The following is a 20372-nucleotide window of genomic DNA, read 5'->3' as shown; positions in this document are numbered from 1 at the left end:
GCTACTTTGAAAATTCTCAAATATATTTTGATTTGTTTAACACTTTTTGGGTTACTACATAATTCCATATGTTATTTCATAGTTTTGATGTCTTTATTATTCTACAATGTAGAACATTTTTAAAATCTAGAAAAACCCTTGAATGAGTGTGTCCAAACTTTTGACTGGTACTGTATACAAACGTGACCTAAGACTTGACTGAAACCAACTTTGCCGCCATTCATGTATACATACCCAAATTGTGATACTCACTAATTGACTGCGCAACGTACACACATTTGATTTCAGTTTGAATGTGATATGGTGGTTAGAGGCATGTTTATTCTGACATTCTAAAGAAAACATTGCCATGTTGATCTGACCCTTGCTGTTGAAATACCAGTGTCTGACGCTCGGCTGTCGCAGATGCACCACCCCCGGCATTTATCTAGTCAGATGCTTCATCCTTACCACTCAAACGAGCCCTTTGAGTCAGCGTGTCAGATCTTATAGAGTAAAGCAAATTAACGAGTGCTCCCTAGTGGTTAAACATGGAATAGCAGTTGACAAAAACCCCAGCTCTGGTGGAAGAGGAAAAAGTACACGCAAAATCCAGGCTAGAATGGGGTTTGTGTGGGGTTGACACTATTATAAAGGATTGCTACAAAGGCCCAATAGTAAAGAAGAGCCACTCCTTGAGATAATGGTAGTAAAATAAAAACACTACGTATGTTTAACCAGATTTAATATTTTTGAAACATTGGGTTTGGAAAAAGTACAAAAGTGATCAGTACGCCACAGTATGAAACCAGCTCAGTTTGGTGCAGAGCTGAAACGGTACGTTCCTTTAAAAAGCGTATTCTACAGATGTATTTATATAATTAACCAGCCTTACCTGACACACACACTCACTAAAACCGATACAAGTTACACATTTTAAATACATAGGCTGATCCCTGTAATACCTTTACACGTATAAAAAACACATTATTTTTTTTAAAGGCTGAAAAAGTACATTACAGCAGGGGTTCAACTTTTGGGGGCCGGGGACTCGTCATACCAAATTCATCAGGGACCCCCTCTTAACCAGAATGCAACTCCAGTGAGAAGAAGTAGCATACAAGCTAATACCCTACAAGCTAATGTCCTGCAATTGTACACAATTTTCTACAAGGCAGAGAGAACTTTAATTACAGTGCATTCATGTTCTGCATTTTCTAGGGTGAGAGGGTGAGAAGTAATGAGTTGAAAAATAGATAACTGGTGGAGTACTGTGGATACCAATACCCCTGTGAGCCTCCCAGGGCCATTCCAAAGTTAAGAACAAACTGTAGATGAATAATATTGAATTATACCCTCTAAACTTAATCCACGGATCCCTTCAACAAACCTAATTTAATAATTCATCTGTTAGTAATATTCATGATTTTCTTTTAAAATTTAAAACAAAAACTGTTATTTTGAGATCTGGCCGCAGACCTCATGCATTACCTCCCAAGGGGCCCGTGAAACCCAATTTGATAAACCCTATATTATAGTACAGGAGACCACAATGCTAACTTGTATGTCAGTAAGTCATGCAGTATTACAAATCGTTCCACTACAGAAAAACAGCAAAGCACTACAGCTGTCACAGTGAGAAAGAGGGCAGCCTGAAAGTGTCTCTACAAAACAAAGTTTAAAAATCTCTCATAGAGTTGATGGTTTTTGGACTTTAATGTCTAGAGGTCTCTGCTACTGGCCAGCAATGCTGTTGTCAGTGACCCTTTTGACATTTGCATACATAGTAAGTTGAGAAGGGTCTCCAATAAGGAGGAGTTTCTCTTCCATAATTACGTCCATTTAGAAAAATATAATTAATATGTTACGAGAAAGTTGCTGTTGAAGAAAAAACATTTCCCAAACCTGGGCAATGCGCTGAGTATGTGGTGAGAAAAAGACCAAAAGCTACAAAATGTAATTGAATAAATAAAATTGCATGACATCCGTAAAAAATCAAGTGGGATCTGTGATGTTGACAGAATCGTATCCACCTTGCGCAAAACATGCTGCTGGACCCGGGCAGTGTTAACGAGGCTCTCTCCTCATCCACAGTCACATCACATCCAGTGGCAGAGTAAAACTCAGGGTTAGAACATTTAAAACATGTTGAAATTGAGGATGCGTCCTTATTTTCATGCCAACATGAAAGAGGATTTCCATGTATAGCATGGTCACTTGTTTTCCAACGAATAACATAACTGAAAAGATCAAAATGATTGAGAAAACACAGGAAGGAGGGAGGGAAAGGTAGAATGGCATCAGGCTTTCAGTGTTAAAACAATGAAGCCACTGAGCCGTGGTTGGGTGGGCTTGTCGTTACGGTAACAGCAGTGAACTCCCTGTCCTGTCAAACTTCTTGCCCTTTGAGAGGGCGGCCACTTGTTTCAGCAGCTCCCGGTTTTTGGCCTGTAGTAAAAGAAAATAAGTGAGTATGTGACCATCTATGTTTAATGAAAGCCTTTACCACAAGCTAGGAGCGTTTGATTATAGTGCCTTCAGAAAGTGTTCACACCCCTCGACTTTCTCCACATCTTTGTTGTGTTACAGCCTGAATTTTAAAAAAGGGATTAAATTTAGTCTTTAGTCAAAAGTATTCAACCCTTTTGCTATGGCAAAATGTGCTTAACAAGTCACATGGGCTCACTGTGTGCAATATGTGTATCACATTTTTATTAAATTACTAGTCTCTGTTCCCCACCAGAGCATGTGAGGGGAGTTGAGCGGTTGGAAATCCCACTCATTGAGTGGTGCACCACGCCGGTGCTCCAGGTCTTTCCCTAAAAACCACGCCACGCTCACAGAAAAACAAACTGGCGCTCCAAATTCCCTCCATTCAAATCGCAATTTAACCAAAACCCATCTATTTTTGTGACCACCTAGACCAATTGGTTTGTAAGTATTGCAACCAAACCATGTGGATTTTAATGAAAAGTATTTGAATAAACATGAAAAGAAGCTAACATTTCAAATAGACTAAATGTCATTAAACAGCATTTAAACACTAAATAGGCCAGTAGCCAGACAGGGAGCCTAAGGAGGAACTAAAATGAATTTTTAAAAGCCATATTATTTCAAGGCTATAGCCTACAAAATAATACATTGTGAAGCATTTGCGAGTGCGACATAATAGGCTGGTAGGGACAAATATTGTTGTATTAAATAATGAATCTATAAATTGTGCATATAGGTTGTGACTTACTTAGAATGAAATACACATTTTAAAAAATCTTATTAAAAAACGAGTTACGCCAGTCTGTGGCTTCATGCTCATGTGATGATGCGTGGAGAGCAGGCCAGCAGCTGAGAATATCCTCTCCACACTTGCAGAGCCACTGGGGATGCTAAACACCTTTTTGGCCACTCTTGCCAAGCTGGGCAGAGATGCAGCCTGGATTCGAAACTAGGGACTGTAGGGACGCCTCGTACTGAGATGCAGTGCCTTAGACCACTGCACCACTCGGGATAGCGCCATAGTATCATTGGAGACCTGGATAACTATATTTCTGTTTTTTTTTTGTGTGGAACATTTAGAATGAAAAGTTAAGATTGTAAATGTGGTGGGTGGTAGAATGGGTGTTAGGGGCTACAATCAAATGTGATAAACTTTCCCAATCTTTCCTCTCTGTGTAGCCTATGGGAAAGTGTTTCTGGTCAGAAAGAACAGTGGTCACGATGAAGGGAAGCTGTATGCCATGAAGGTGAGTCTATCGTCTTTGACATTGTCTGAATATAACACAAAAATATATATATATATATAATCCATTTTGAATTCAGGCTGTAACAACAATGTGGAATAAGGGGTATGAATACTTTCTGAAGGTATGGTTCATCCTACTGTGTCTAACTTGTTAGGAAAGTTGTTTGAATCCCATGTGCTTGAGAAGCAACAGGTATGTTGCAATATGAGGTCCTCCCACAACAACTCAGGAAAGCATGCAGTTTATTAGGCTACCGATGAAATAAGTTATGATGAACGTCACAGGGTGGTGAAAGTGCACGGTGATGAGCTTCATGCTCCTCTCCAATAAAATGTCAAGAGTCTTACTATTTGACAAATAAAAATGATCTTGCTCTTTTGTCTATAACAAATCATGTAGGCTATACCTGCACTGTATCTGCAAGCTGTTGGCTAGAGTACACGTGCCAATACCAGAGTGGGCACATTCACTATAGAGTGCAAAATGTTGAGAGAAAACGATCAGTAGAGTTAAAAATGCAATGGATACCCATTTAACTTGTATATTTATTCGGTACATGGGAATTTAACCACAAAAGGTATTTTTACGTGCACTACGTCATCACGCACTGCCTTTTATGACCAACAAGTCAATTTGATGGAAACATCTTGGATGGGAAATTGTGCGTATTACTTTTATGCAGATTTTAGAATATTCACATGAAACTGTGTTGCCAATTGGATGGAAACCTAGCTAGGGGCCCACAAGATGTCTTGTTTTTTCATGTCTGTATGGTAATTTTTACTCTACCTGTTGCTGTTCCATGGCCTCTTTGTGCACCTTCTCCATGTTGTTCATCTTAACCCTCATGTTAGATTCCTGGTACTGGAAGTCTGCCTTGAGTTCTGTGAGCTGGAAGTACAAAACAAAGAGGGAGACGATCTGGTGAATACAACATGACCAGAAGTCACATTGAAGATAGCAAAACGGATAGTTTGTCAAATCAAATCGTATGTCACATGTGCCGAACACAACAGGTGTAGTAGGCCTTACTGTGAAATGCTTACTGACAAACCCTTAACTAGATTTTCTTAACTGCGTTGTTGGTTAAGAAAATATTTACTAGATCAACTAAAGTAACAATAACGAGGCAATATGAAATGGGATACTGAATCAATGTGCGGGGGTACAGGTTAGTCATGGTCATTTCTACATGTAGGTAGGGGTAAAGTGACTATGCATAGATAATAAACAGTGAGTAACAGCAGTGTAAAAACAATGCAAATAGTCATGCTTGGGGGTATAAGCTGTTATGGAGCCTTTTGGTCCTAGACTTGGCGCTCCAGTACCGCTTGCCGTGCGGTAGCAGAGACAACAGTCTATGACTTGGGTGGCAGGAGTCTGATAATTGAGGCCTTCCTCTGACACCGCCTAGTATATAGGTCCTGGATGGCAGGAAGCTTGGCCCCAGCGATGTACTGGGCCATACGCACTACCCTCTGTAGCACCCTACGGTCAAATGCCAAGCAGTTGCCATACCAGGCAGTGATGCAACGGGTCAAGATGCTCTCGATGATGCAGCTGTAGAACTTTGAGGACCCATGCCAAATGGGGGAATAGGCTTTGTCATGCCCTCTTCACAACTATATTAGTACCATGATAGTTTGTTGGTGATGTGGACACCAAGGAATTTGAAGCTCTCGACCCACTCCACTACAGCCCCGTTGATGCGAATGGGGGTGTGTTCGGCCCTCCTTTTCCTGTAGTCCACGATTGGCTCCTTTGTCTTGCTCACATTGAGGGAGAGGTTGTTGTCCTGGCACCACACTGCCTGGTCTTGGACCTCCTCCCTATAGGCTGTCTCATCATTGTCAGTGATCAGGCCTACCACCGTTGTGTCGTCAGCAAACTTAATGATGTTGGAGTCATGCTTGGCCACGCAGTCGTGGGTGAACAGGAAGTACAGGAGGGGACTAAGCACACACCTCTGAGGGTTCCCCGTGTTGAGGAACAGCGTGGCAGATGTGTTGTTGCCTACCATTACCACCTGGGAGCAGCCCGTCTCAGCAGTGGTCGTTTAGGGGCATGAATTACTGTGACGATACAATTAGGTGTGTACCTTTCGGTCCTTCTCCAGTATTGTCTGATCCCTCTGTTGAAGCATTCTCTTTAATGACATCACTTCCTCTTTCAGCTGGCTGATCAGAATAAAGTTGTCCGTTCCTCCAGAATCCATAGATTGGGTAATGGAACTACTGATGGGAGAGAGGACAGAGAGCAGGGAAGAAAAGTTGTCAGAAAAAGGAAAGTACCTTAACTCAGATCTTTCACACTGACCCACTTTGTACCATTACCTGCTCCAACACACCTTGATAGCATCTATCACAGAGATGTGTGTTAGAACAATGGAGGTCAAAAAAGTGTCAGTAGGAACCTACTGGATGTTTTCCGTGTTTACTTCAAAAGTTAGAGCTGGCTTGTAACTCCTTACATGTGATTGAAACTCCTCTCGTACCTGTCCCCGTTGGATGGCTTCACATCCAGTTTTGGCTTCTTCTTTGGGGTCTCCTTCTGGATCGAAGACGATTTATGGCTGAGGGGAGAACCAACACACAACTTTAGCCACTGAGGCTCTCCATCAGACCTGTAAAGTGTCCCAGAGTATATCATAGTTTAACTAAGTTGTATAACTAGGCAAAAAGACTTGTCATAACAGTCAATCAAGACGGGAGGGGGTCAGTCTTACCTCTGCTTCCACAGTCCCTGCTCCAGCTCTGGACTTAGGCTCCCACTGAGTCTACAAAAAGACAATAAAGAACAAACACCAAGTTATCAGAGATTTTTTCAACATGTTCCTTCAAATATCTGACACATGCATCATTACTCAGAGACCACAACATCTTTCCAAAAGTGCCCGTTCAGTACAATAGATATACAGTATTGTGACAGAGTAGAGACCTGCAGAAGAACCGCATCACAGAGGAAGTAATGGCCTAACAGTTAAGAGGATAGGGCTGTGGCACCATGGCCTACTTATGTGAGCTGCTGTGTCTGTGCTGCTGGTGGTGTTGATGATGCTGCTGCTGCCTGGAGTGGTGGTCCTTCTCATTGAGCGAGGAGTTGGAGTGGGAGGAGCTGAAGCCTTTCCTTTGCTCCTTGGTCTTCTGCAGCACACGGCGGTAGGACAGAGTGCATAGCCAGCACAGCAGCTTCCCATCCACCTGACAACACACACACAGGACAGTGGAAAATGGTAAATACGCAATCCCATGAGTGCTGGACAAAGTGTGTTCGGGTATCAATGCAGCGGGTGTGCGTGACTACCTTCCTCCTACCCTCTTCCTTGCGGTCAAATGCACACTGTTGTTTGCACTGCTCACAGGTCTGTGGAGGGCCATACTTCTTCTCTGAGTTAGTGCAACGCTGACACTTTGTTCCAATGAAAGCAGCAATGATGTTACAATACTGGCAGGGTTTAGGCTGAGTGGGGAACAGAAGATTTGGCGAACATAACCATAACGAAGTCAATACATGTTGTAAAATTATAACAGAGGCGTCAATTAAAGTCAAAACTTACCGTCCCAAACTGCTTTACATTCTGGGCACATTTCTTGCAAATTGTGTTTGTTTTGCTGGAATAGAGAACGTGAAAAAGAAATCGCATCAACATCCTGGAACCAATGTTATCACTATATTACATGGTGATGCCTTTGGAATAACAATACCATAAACAGTAAAGGTGATGGAGCAAACTCGCCTCTCCTGCTGAAACTCTGATCTGCAGTATGTACACTTGACGATGGGATGAGCGATGCGACACTCCTGTTGACAAAAACAAAGCAGTTCAAGGCCATTTGCTTAAAAATAAACGCAAACAGATACAATGTAGGACATAACATTTTAAGAATTCACTCAAATCTAAATCACAGAGTTTGGCGAGTTTGGTTTGTCCCAAATGTCAAAACCCCTTTGTATGGCGTTATTTAGTGTTATGCATTTGTTTACAACAATTAACCATGCATGGAATAGTGTTCTTACCTTTTATTCAGACACAGGTTTTCAAGCCTTCTGCCCAGTATGTGTGTGGTATGCTTATTATGGCAATGTGAAATATGCATTTCCAACGCACCCGCATGAATACAAAAATGTGATAATTTGCCACAAATTTCAACTTGATTTTTGCCATTGCATGAAGAATTTATGTGGAATATAGCCTACACTACTGGGCGAAGAGGGATGCTACACTGTGCCTCCTAGAATTCAATTTCGTAGCTGCCGGTAGGTTAAAGACACTGACGCTGTGGCTACATCGATGATAAATCAAATTTGTATTATTTGTAAAGCGCATGAAGTGTAAACAAATGTGAAATGAACAGGTCATGGGAGACGTAATGTGAAAAGATCTAGCTAGCTAGTTAACCAAATGTTCATCTGACGTTATTTTGTCTGCTACATCCAGCAGACTGCATGAATAGAAAAAACATTTCGCGAATAAATTATATCGTCCTGCGTGTGACATTATCTAACAAGGTGGCCATTTGCGTCCCAGACAGGCTGCAAGGATAATAGTTAGTTGTTACATAATCTACCATCAAAGCCATCGCTTGCGAGAAGTGCTGAATGTGGCCAGAGACCTTATAATTAAACATCCAGGGAGCAGTCGAAATGCATATGAGCCTGTAGCAGTTGCTTTGTAATCTATTCATATTGCAAAATGTGGTGCTAGTTAACTAGCTAGCTATCGCCCAAACACTTCCAGTCCAAACCTTGCACAGTTGCTGTCCCTGCGACAGTTCTTCGAAAGGATACCGCTGGTTACACTTCGTACACGCGTACAGGGCCGATGTTGCCATTATCACCAAGATCAAGAAAAAGTCAAAGATAAAAACAAATAGAGTGAAATAGCTAGTCACCCAGACAATGTGTTAGCTACCAAGGAAATTGTTTGACAACGTTAGCTAACTAAGCCTGTAGCTAGCCAATAATAGCTAAACTAATGCTAAATAAACAGCTAAATATCTATCATCTCTCTCCGTTGGCTAGCTAACATAAGTTACTTGACATAGGTAGTCAAAAATACTGATCTAGCATCCGCAAAATGTATAAACAAGAGTCAAATGTAAATAGTTTTTTCGCTGTTCTTAGCTAGCTATTCCTATTTTCCCTTTCTCTTTTTTTGTATCCGCAGCGTCGTCATTCAAACCGGATGCGGCCAACGACAGAAGAAAGAAAGAGAAGCCAATCATGACACATCATTAGTGCGCGGGACTTTGTATTTTGAAACACAGAGGCCAATCACAGTGCAAAACAACACAGCGATTAAGTGCCATTAAGCTGCCTCAATTTGTATCACTGTGATAAGAGGAATATGGAAACAAAGTAACTAGAATGTACATATGCAGTAACTCTGTTAGATCTTTTAATTCTAAAAGCTAGCTGCTACATGTAATTAAATGTCACTGTCAGGTGGCTGGGGATAAAAGAGAACAATATATTCATACCGTTGTGTACATTGTCAGAGTCATTCTGAAAATATTAGGCAATGCAATGGTACTATGAATTCTGTTGAAGATTGTGTTCACAACACACATTTCATTTGTGGTGGGTGGTCTTTTATTTATCATTAAATTAAGTCAACAGCAACCGGGGTCAATCCCGGATCAAAGAGCAAAGTAAATCCAGGCTGGATAAACTGCTGATGTGCTGGGCCATATGCTGTGGTTCACAGGCAATATAAAGTCATTTGTCATGTTGTATCTACCTACCTACTAACAATATATTGGTGATCATAATATATGAGGACAAGAAATAGTTTTATTTCCAATTTTGCAAATTAACATTTAAACAAAAACAAATAAATTATCAAAATATTGCGGTCAAACGTGTATTGTTGACAGGCATGGGTTACAGTCCATGGTAGTCAGCTTGTTCTAAGTTAATGGCCCGCAATTAAATTGACCATAACATTCTTACCAAATTAATTATTCTACTAACACATAAATATTAGTTAAACAGTTAAGGATTTATATTGATTAAGGATGTGCCCTTATGAGGCCATGAAAAAAGCCACTTCATCATTGCACTAGTGGGGAATGAGCCTCACTACTTTTCCTCTGGTTAGTAATCAGATCACTGTTCAAAGACAAAACCCTGTTGTGACCATTTATTTTAAACAACAGTGCAAAGCTCTACATCACTGTGCCTGTGAGATGCATGTTGTTGGCGAGTCTTAACATTTTCCATGGAGGAATGGTTAGTGCCATCTGTGGCATTCAGTTTCTAGTTTCTGTAGAATTTGTTATTCGATACATATGCAGCATTTAGTAACAACCTGTGGGTATGACCTTTCAACTAAACCATGTCATGCACATTGTCAATTTTACTGATCTGTTTTGGGTAAACAGTCTGCAACGTGACGTACACATCATCACCAAAGCCCTCAAGTTATCACCTAATTATAACTGAGACTCAGAGCTCAGTATTAACCTAAAAGTCTATGGTATAAACTGTACACACAACCTAGGCTAAGAGAATGGAAATAATATGTAGTTAACTTGCTAGTAAAAAGAACTCAACAGCTTAGAAAAAAACATCAACATACTGATCAGATGGAACACCCACATTCATTCATACCTATTTGGTCAAAATATGTGTCCATCCAGTAACTATTTTCTCAGCTTTAAAACCATTTGCAGACATTTCTGACCTCAAAACCTATTTGGAATATGTCAAGTAGAAATAAACAGAAAATTGCTTAAATAGCATGTATTTTTTCTTTTTCAATTCTCCACCTTGCTTTCACAACGAAGAAATTCATTGAGCATATTAGCTACTTGTTTTATCCTATTAATAATTTAGTGTACTTAATGCATTAGTTTATTCTAAAGTAATAATACTGGATGTAGTTAAGCCGATATGCAATAGCATACTTGTGAGGGATTATTTGATGATCATTATATGTTACAGTACTCTTGACCCTGGTAGCAAAGGTCAGTGAAGTATAGTATGGCTATAGTGAGGTGGTCTCAGAGATAAATAGAGGACTCATCTTTATATATGTGCCATTATAGCATGTGTGACAGCATGGGCAGTGCCATTGAGGCTACAACCCATAGGAATCCCCACCCTTTTGAAAACGTTGATTACTTTAAAATGGCAGAAGCATGGTGGAAGCCCTTAATGATGCTGCCCATGCTAAAACAGCCTTTTGGCCACTAGAGGCCTCTGTTATTGTCTATGGGTGGTCTGAAACAGAGGCAGCACATCTTTTTGGTGCATAGACAACATAGGGTTCTGACCATAGACATATAAATTCATATTCTTATTCTATTTCTATGGGTCTGACCCTGTACGACCTCAGCTGTTGGAGCAGCAGTGAGATGGAACATCCAAAGGCCAACACATGGTTTCTACAGACACTTGGTGGTTGCGTTGCTTTCTACAGGAGTGTGTCATGTTAAGCAGGAATGTGTGACACAGCAAGTCCCCTGCAGTGCAGTTTATTAGTTATGGGCATGGCACCTTATCGTTGTGAGGCCTCAGTCCTTAGCCTTACTCTATAAGCCCCCTGTCAAACAAAGGTCTGAACGGGAGTGATGGAGCGGGTGGGCGAGCCAGCCCTCTCAGTGGAGGAGGCAGAGCGATTGGTCACGTCTCGCTGTAGCTCCTCCACCCTCTTCTGAAGCTCCGCCCGCTTGGCCAGCAGCTCCTTGTAGCGCTGGTGAACAGGCTCCTGGGAAGAAGGTACACAAACAGTAGTGGTCAACACTAGAACATAACTATGCTAAAACAAGCATATAAACTGCCATTTATACTCATACTAACAACGCAACAGTAAAAATGTAGTCCCCCACAAATTATGCAGCCACCCCCCGGCCAATTGAGATACCGTGTGTGACTAACAGAACCCGCCTTGGGCCAATCATTGTAATTTTGTAAATGCCGGATCTTAATGGCAAATCAAATCAAAATTTATTTTATTTGTCACATACACATGGTTAGCAGATGTTAATGCGAGTGTAGCGAAATGCTTGTGCTTCTAGTTCCGACATTGCAGTAATAACCAAGGAGTAATCTAAGCTAACAATTTCACAACAACTACCTTATACACACAAGTGTAAAGGGATGAAGAATATGTACATAAAAATATATGAATGAGTGATGGTACAGAACGGCATAGGCAAGATGCAGTAGATGGTATCGAGTACAGTATATACATATGAGATGAGTAATGTAGGGTATGTAAACAAAGTGGCATAGTTTACAGTGGCTAGTGATATATTTTTTACATCAATTTTTCCATTCTTAAAGTGGCTGGAGTTGAGTCAGTATGTTGGCAGCAGCTGTTGGCTGTTTAACATTCTGATGGCCTTGAGATAAAAGCTGTTTTTCAGTCTCTCGGTCCCCGCTTTGATGCACCTGTACTGACCTCGCCTTCTGGATGAGCCTAGTGGGGTGAACAGGAAGTGGCTCAGGTGGTTGTTGTCCTTGATGAGATCTTTATGGCCTTCCTGTGACATTGGGTGGTGTAGGTGTCCTGGAGGGCACGTAGTTTGCCCCCGGTGATGCGTTGTGCAGACCTCACTACCCTCTGGAGAACCTTGCGGTTGTGGGCGGAGCAGTTGCCGTACCAGGCAGTGATACAGCCCGACAAGATGCTCTCGATTGTGCATCTGTAAAAGTTTGTGAGTGCTTTTGGTGACAAGCTGAATTTCTTCAGCCTTCCTAAGGTTGAAGAGGCGCTGCTGCGCCTTCTTCACCACGCTGTCTGTGTGGGTAGACCAATTCAGTTTGTCCATGATGTGTACGCCGAGGAACTTAAAACGTACTACCCTCTCCACTACTGTCCCGTCGATGTGGATAGGGGGGTGCTCCCTCTGCTGCTTCCTGAAGTCCACGATCATCTCCTTTGTTTTGTTGACGTTGAGTGCGAGGTTATTTTCCTGACACCAACACAGAGGGCCCTCACCTCCTCCATGTAGGCCTTCTCGTCGTTGTTGGTAATCAAGTCTACCACTGTAGTGTCGTCTGCAAACTTAATGATTGAGTTGGAGGCGTGCATGGCCACGCAGTTATGGGTGAACAGGGAGTACAGGAGAGGGCTCAGAACGCACCCTTGTGGGGCCCCAGTGTTGAGGACCAGCGGGGTGGAGATGTTGTTACCTACCCACACCCCCTGGGGGCGGCCCGTCAGGAAGTCCAGTACCCTGTTGCAAAGGGCGGGGTCTAGACCCAGGGTCTCGAGCTTGATGACGAGTTTGGAGGGTACTATGGTGTTAAATGCTGAGCTGTAGTCGATGAACAGCATTCTCACATAGGTATTCCTCTTGTCCAGATGGGTTAGGGCAGTGTGGTTGGGATTGCGTTGTCTATGGACCTATTGGGGCGGTAGGCAAATTGGAGTGGTTCTAGGGTGTCAGGTAGGGTGGAGGTGATATGGTCCTTGGCTAGTCTCTCAAAGCACTTCATGATGAAGGAAGTGAGTGCTACGGGGCAGTAGTCATTTAGCTCAGTTACCGTAGCTTTCTTGGGAACAGAAACAATGGTGGCCCTCTTGAAGCATGTGGGAACAGCAGACTGGGATAAGGATTGATAGAATATCAGAGGACGCGGCTGGGGATGCCGTCTGGGCCTGCAGCCTTGCGAGGGTTAAAACCTGTTGGGGCAAGGCGTTCCCCTCCAGTTTCGCATGAATGCTTCCATCAATCCACGGTTTCTGGCTTGGGAATTATTTTAATTTTGTAAAAAATGTTACCCCTTTTTCTCCCCAATTTCGTGGTATCCGTTAGTAGATACTATCTTGTCTCATCGCTACAACGCCCGTACGGGCTCGGGAGAGACAAAGATTGAAAGTCATGCGTCTTCCGATACACTACCCAACCAAGCCACACTGCTTCTAACACAGCGCGCATCCAACCCGGAAGCCAGCCGCACCAATGTGTCGGAGGAAACACCGTGCACCTGGCAACCTTGGTTAGAGTGCACTGCGCCCGGCCCGACCACAGGAGTCGCTGGTGCGCGATGAGACAAGGATATCCCTACCGGCCAAACCCTCCCTAACCCGGACGACGCTAGGCCAATTGTGCGTCGCCCCACGGACCTCCCGGTCGCAGCCGGTTACGACAGAGGCTGGGCGAAAACCCAGAGTCTCTGGTGGCACAGCTGGCGCTGAGGTACAGAGCCCTGCGCCACCCGGGAGGCCCGGTTTGGGAATGTTTTAATAGTTGCTGTGGGTATGACATCGCCGATGCACTTGCTAATAAACTTGCTCACCGAATCAGCGTATTCGTCAATGTTGTTGTTTGACGCAATGCGGAACATATCCCAATCCACATGATCGAAGCAATCTTGAAGCATGGAATCAGATTGGTCAGACCAGTGTTCAACAGACCTGAGCGCAGACCTGAAATCGGGCCAGTGCTGTAGGAGATATTAATGGGCAGAGAAAGATCCATGATCCCCTCCTCAATTTCATTCAGGGGGACAATTATTCAAGATAGCATAAATATTACTACTATCAACATCATTACTACTACTATGAAAGTGAGGTAGTTTGCCCAGACCTGTGGCCTCATGCGAGGGTTCCAGCGGATGTAGTATCCCACCCAGAGCTCCAGGTGACGCATGCTGACCACTGGGAACAGCACATGGTTGGAATAGTTGACATAAAGAGGGTTGGTGAACTCCTCTAGCTGGCTGTTGATGTAGGCCCACAGAGAAACTGTCTTCTTAGGCAGCTCCTGCAGAACAATTAGATGTATGAGATGTTGGTTTTAACATTAGCAAATAAAACATACTCATTAGCATATTCCTATTAGCACTGTTATGACAACTGTGTATGAAATGTCATCCATGAGAGACAGTCAAATAAACATTGAGTTTAGTTTCAGGTTTTCTGAATTGCACTCCATCCAAGTGGTGTTTAAACCTAACATAGTCTGCACTCTCACCTCCTTCACCCTTTGCTGTTCACTGTTACACATGAATGTCCCAAACAGGCAGCTGTACATGTGGTCCAGGATGGTGACCAGGAAGTACTCGTTGAACTCAAAGGCTGCAGGAAACTAGACAGGAACAGTTAAATTATAATCCATATACGATCAGGAGAATCCGGAGGGATTATGTACATCAGTAAATATCCCGTGTGTAATGTGTACCTTATTACTAAGCCTGGATTTTTTTCTGCTCAGGTCACATGACTACCCATCAACAACCCCTACCAGTGATGTCCCTCACCTGTCGGGTAATCTGCCACACACAGTCAATGAACTGCAGGAAGACAGGCGAGCGGTCTGCGTCTGTGTGGTTCTTATCCCCATGACCGATCCTCTGGAAGGAGAGTGGGGAAGGATTGAGAAGAACAGAAAGTCAAGTGACCGTAATGGCTGAACAAAACACAAGAAGGGTAAAGCTGTGCCATGGCGATGGTTGACCCATGTGAGTCAGGAAATTTAACTTCTCTTACCACATTAGAATGTCCCAAGCATTTCCAAAAGTCAGGAAATGTAACTTCTCTTACCACATTAGAATGTCCCGAGCATTTCCAAAACGTACAGTGCCTTGCGAAAGTATTCGGCCCCCTTGAACTTTGCGACCTTTTGCCACATTTCAGGCTTCAAACATAAAGATATAAAGCTGTATTTTTTTGTGAAGAATCAACAACAAGTGGGACACAATCATGAAGTGGAACGACATTTATTGGATATTTCAAACTTTTTTAACAAATCAAACTGAAAAATTGGGCGTGCAAAATTATTCAGCCCCTTTACTTTCAGTGCAGCAAACTCTCTCCAGAAGTTCAGTGAGGATCTCTGAATGATCCAATGTTGACCTAAATGACTAATGATGATAAATACAATCCACCTGTGTGTAATCAAGTCTCCGTATAAATGCACCTGCACTGTGATAGTCTCAGAGGTCCGTCAAAAGCGCAGAGAGCATCATGAAGAACAAGGAACACACCAGGCAGGTCCGAGATACTGTTGTGAAGAAGTTTAAAGCCGGATTTGGATACAAAAAGATTTCCCAAGCTTTAAACATCCCAAGGAGCACTGTGCAAGCGATAATATTGAAATGGAAGGAGTATCAGACCACTGCAAATCTACCAAGACCTGGCCGTCCCTCTAAACTTTCAGCTCATACAAGGAGAAGACTGATCAGAGATGCAGCCAAGAGGCCCATGATCACTCTGGATGAACTGCAGAGATCTACAGCTGAGGTGGGAGACTCTGTCCATAGGACAACAATCAGTCGTATATTGCACAAATCTGGCCTTTATGGAAGAGTGGCAAGAAGAAAGCCATTTCTTAAAGATATCCATAAAAAAGTGTTGTTTAAAGTTTGCCACAAGCCACCTGGGAGACACACCAAACATGTGGAAGAAGGTGCTCTGGTCAGATGAAACCAAAATTGAACTTTTTGGCAACAATGCAAAACGTTATGTTTGGCGTAAAAGCAACACAGCTCATCACCCTGAACACACCATCCCCACTGTCAAACATGGTGGTGGCAGCATCATGGTTTGGGCCTGCTTTTCTTCAGCAGGGACAGGGAAGATGGTTAAAATTGATGGGAAGATGGATGGAGCCAAATACAGGACCATTCTGGAAGAAAACCTGATGGAGTCTGCAAAAGACCTGAGACTGGGATGGAGATTTGTCTTCCAACAAGACAATGATCCAAAACATAAAGCAAAATCTACAATGGAATGGTTCAAAAATAACCATATCCAGGTGTTAGAATGGCCAAGTCAAAGTCCAGACCTGAATCCAATCGAGAATCTGTGGAAAGAACTGAAAACTGCTGTTCACAAATGCTCTCCATCCAACCTCACTGAGCTCGAGCTGTTTTTCAAGGAGGAATGGGAAAGAATTTCAGTCTCTCGATGTGCAAAACTGATAGAGACATACCCCAAGCGACTTACAGCTGTAATCGCAGCAAAAGGTGGCGCTACAAAGTATTAACTTAAGGGGGCTGAATAATTTTGCACGCCCAATTTTTCAGTTTTTGATTTGTTAAAAAAGTTTGAAATATCCAATAAATGTCATTGCACTTCATGATTATGTCCCACTTGTTGTTGATTCTTCACAAAAAAATACATTTTTATATATTTATGTTTGAAGCCTGAAATGTGGCAAAAGGTCGCAAAGTTCAAGGGGGCCGAATACTTTCGCAAGGCACTGTAAATGAATAATCAAGAGAATGTGTCCCAAGTGTTTTAGCTTGGTATAAGGAACACAACACTGTTAGAGGGAGTAAAGGCTTATTTACTAGCTGGAAGCGGTGGCCAAAGCTCAGCCACTCTTTCTCCAGCAGCACCTGGAAGCCGCGGATGGTGCGGTAGTGTCCGTCCAGCATCAGCATGGCCAGGGAGGTGAGCTGGGCAGTACGGTCCCATCCATCACTGCAGTGAACTACCACTGAAGTCTTCCCAGACTCCACCTTGTCTGCAATACGCAGCGCCCCAGCCAGGATCAGCTACACAGGGAACAGACAGACAGGTTCAACAAATAATCTCAACCTTGATTTTTTTTCTCTCCCTTCTGTCCTCACCTTGATGTGCTCCAGCCAATGAGTGGACTCGAGGTTGGAGAGCCAATGGGACTCCTCGATGTTGGGATAGACCACCTCCTTCAGCTTGCGCAGTGACTCTCTCATCACATGGATGTTGTGGATGTCCAAGAACACCAGCTCTGCATTCTGATAGGCATCCTCACTCTCATAGCCACCCCCTTTCATCTGAGGAGAACGCAGGGAATGTAGTCATCTCTTGGAATTGAATATACTCTTTGAATAACACTGAATAGTTTTCATACTTACAGTGAGAGGAGATCAAAATCAAATCCAAAGAAAACGACACTATGGGTTGAGCATTGAACTGTATAGGCACTGTGTGTGGGAAATGCACTTTGACGCAAAATAAAACATGATTATTATTACTAACTACATACCTTGTTGGCGGCAGCATTGACGCTAGGCCTGGCATCGAAGATGAACAGCTTGTGGGACTGAGCGTTGGCATCCATGATGGCCTGGAGGTACTTCTCATCGTCTTTGCTACGCTTGCCATTGACCCCGACCATGGGCTGACTACAGCGGGTAACTGTGGCCTGGCTCTCTGGGTGAATCCACGACAGCACCTGCAGAGCCACAGCAGAGGCATTGGCACGGACAGTAACACAAGACCGCAGGTACTACATCAGCGTGGTACTACATCAGCGTACTACTACAGAGGTACCGCAGACAGTTAAAGAGTGGGGACAGTGTGAAGTGTAAATGCTAACTCACAGGTATCCTGCCCTTGGCTCTGAAGGCAGCCACTCTCTTCAACTCCTCATCTGGTATGTTGACAGGCACCACCAGGTTTGATGGGTAAGTGTCACACACTTCGTAGTGATCATTCACTTTAGTTATCCTCCAGCTCTCGTTGGGTATTCCCTACACACACATACGAATATAAAAACATTTAAAAACAACGTATACCTAAAGCTCAGATTTTTGAAATCTTCCAAATACCTGTCTTTTATATTCCGCTTGAGCATCATACACTTTCCAGCCATTTTCAGGATAGACCTGCCCATACTCAAAGGCAAAGATTGGCTGTGGATGACAGAGGGAAAAACATAGTCAGTCAGTTGGCCCTGGGCCTTTATAGTACACAGTAGCAGACCATGGGCAACAGACCAAGTGACTCACTCACCAAACCATTGGAAACAGGAAAGGCAAATTTCATCAGGATCTCAAAAATTGACTTCCTGAGTGAGTCCTCCATCTGCTTGTGTGCAAACCGCAGATTACGGATATCCTGAGGAGACAGAGTGACAGGTCACTGTAACCATTGTCATTTACACTCAGAGAAAGAAGAAGCACTAGAATGCAGTGATTAGAGTCTGAAGTATAAGAAAAATAAGAAAAATGCCTGTTCTCTTTGAGAGCAACAAAGAGATTATATATTAGTATAAACAGCAGGTAAGGGATGTTCCAGACATTTTTTTGGTGGTCACTGCTCACCTTGCAGACCAGCCCGTAGGAGACCTCACCACGGCTAGATGCACCTCCTATCTTCTCCACACGGCTCACTACCCCCAGGGGCAAGTCCAGCACAAACGCTGGTTCCTAGGAGACAAAGGAAATAATAAGAACACTGATTTGACATCCTGAAGAGTGGAATGGAGACAAATCGAAAGCTGAAAAGCATACCCTATCCATGCATCTGAAGAACAATCTATAGTTGGTGACAGTCAATGTCCCCCTCAGTGCACCGATGTAAGGACAGATGTAAGTGACGTCTTTGGCTGTTAGAAAATACAAACAAAAAGTTTAAGCAGGTCATTCCATTAAACCCAAAATAACCCATAGCTGGGGGGTGGGGAGATGACCTACCCATGTCTTGCACACTTTCCTTTGGTAGTAACTGTGGTTCTTCTTTGTTTGAATCCCTGAGCACCTGTATATAAAACAATATCCAATGTTTAGGTAAAACATACAGAGTAGCCAACAGCACAAATCAAGTTGATTATTTTTACTTAAACACCAACGCAAATCTTTGAGGGAAGAGGGATGGAAGACTATACCTTGGCAGCAGCTTTAGGTCTGCCCTGAAATCATTAGGAGAAAAGCGAGAGGGTTAACCGCAGACATGTTTAAGATGCTATTGCTACATTAGTAGAACTGAATCTGTGTAAAGTTGTAGGTGAAAAGCCATGTACCAACCCGTAGTTCTGGGGAGAACTCTGTTGAGGTGGACACATTGTCAGAAGACATCGCATAGGGGGTCTTGGCAGCGTGAGCGGACCGGTCAGAACGAGACGTGGACGTACTGTCAACAGAATTGCAGAATACGTGTACTATAGGATAATGACCAGTGAGAAATAATACCATACCAAAATTGCTTGTTCATTTGACAGCCGTGTTCGCTAAAGCAGAAACTAAATGGCTGGCACCTAGCCCAGGGGACTGGAGAATAGATCCACTCTGTATGTTACAGACCCTCTCTGATTTCCAGTCCCCTGGGCTATTTGTACCCAGACTAGATGGCTGTGGAATCTGACATTATGTCTAGCTAACTAGATAACGTTAGTCGTATAAACTAAGGCTGCTATCTTGGGCCAACTGTCTACCTTCTCGGGCTGCCTGCTATAGCGACTTTTGTAACCCGAATCTCCCAGTAAGGTTTAGCTGATACTTCAACATCTTTCATTGAAATACACTAGTAGAATTCAATATCTTCACTGTCGACAATTTTTCGCCATATTTAGATAGCATGTAGTTAGACAACTATAAAAGCTCCTGTCAATCGACTACACAGGGAACTAGTTGAACGAGCCCCACCTGGACAATGAATCAACGCTGGCCTGCCTTGACGAGGATTGCTTCGAACCCAGACTGTCGATGCTTCCACTCTTCTCCATGGTAAATCTTAGTAAAGTATTCAAATATATGAATTTGAGGCGATTGGGCAGATATCTACATGCAACTGTTTTGATTCCGTCCTTGGTGAAAAGTAAATCCCAGGTACAGACAGGAAGCTGCCATCTTTTCCCAGAGTCCCCAATCCATAATAAACAAGGGAGTGGTGTTTGGAGTTGGGGGTAGCGCCCCCTGCCGCCATTACTGGTTATTACATGTAGCCCAACACTATCTTCATCATTAACAACAGCAACATGCTTCAGATTA

The 20372-nt window shown here is 43.1% G+C and overlaps 2 protein-coding genes across 13 annotated transcripts; both read right to left on the bottom strand.

The window, feature by feature from the left end:
* Positions 1-707: 707 nt before the first annotated feature.
* On the bottom strand, positions 708-8918 carry fam76b (family with sequence similarity 76 member B). 11 transcript variants are annotated; one of them, XM_021618276.3, is made up of 10 exons: positions 8465-8918; positions 7456-7520; positions 7276-7330; positions 7023-7178; positions 6732-6919; positions 6445-6495; positions 6190-6342; positions 5818-5953; positions 4509-4610; positions 708-2427 (listed from the first exon to the last, which is right to left on the bottom strand). In XM_021618276.3, exons 1-10 carry the CDS (start codon positions 8549-8551, stop codon positions 2338-2340), a joined length of 1083 nt encoding a protein of 360 aa, XP_021473951.2. In that variant the 5' UTR covers positions 8552-8918; the 3' UTR covers positions 708-2337. The 11 variants fall into 11 exon arrangements, with proteins under 11 accessions (XP_021473951.2, XP_021473952.2, XP_021473953.2 ...); XM_021618277.3 differs by having other exon boundaries at positions 6214-6342; XM_021618278.3 differs by having other exon boundaries at positions 5818-5950; positions 6214-6342.
* A 375-nt stretch (positions 8919-9293) lies between these two features.
* Positions 9294-20299, bottom strand: LOC110533767 (phosphatidylinositol-3,5-bisphosphate 3-phosphatase MTMR2). Of its 2 annotated transcripts, none has more exons than XM_021618274.3 (16): positions 20028-20299; positions 19410-19515; positions 19271-19294; positions 19080-19143; positions 18897-18991; positions 18708-18812; positions 18397-18501; positions 18213-18296; positions 17985-18134; positions 17648-17836; positions 17250-17435; positions 16968-17174; positions 14934-15026; positions 14648-14761; positions 14261-14437; positions 9294-11430 (listed from the first exon to the last, which is right to left on the bottom strand). In XM_021618274.3, the coding sequence occupies exons 1-16, from the start codon at positions 20105-20107 to the stop codon at positions 11269-11271; spliced, it is 1941 nt and encodes a 646-aa protein (XP_021473949.1). In that variant the 5' UTR covers positions 20108-20299; the 3' UTR covers positions 9294-11268. The 2 variants fall into 2 exon arrangements, with proteins under 2 accessions (XP_021473949.1, XP_036846067.1); XM_036990172.2 differs by having other exon boundaries at positions 17016-17174.
* Between the last annotated feature and the right edge of the window lie 73 nt (positions 20300-20372).

This window comes from Oncorhynchus mykiss, chromosome 10 (assembly GCF_057628025.1).
Source record: "Oncorhynchus mykiss isolate SJ-2025 chromosome 10, ASM5762802v1, whole genome shotgun sequence".
NCBI classification, from domain to species: Eukaryota; Metazoa; Chordata; class Actinopteri; order Salmoniformes; family Salmonidae; genus Oncorhynchus; species Oncorhynchus mykiss.
This window is presented reverse-complemented; position numbering and strand designations above follow the sequence as displayed.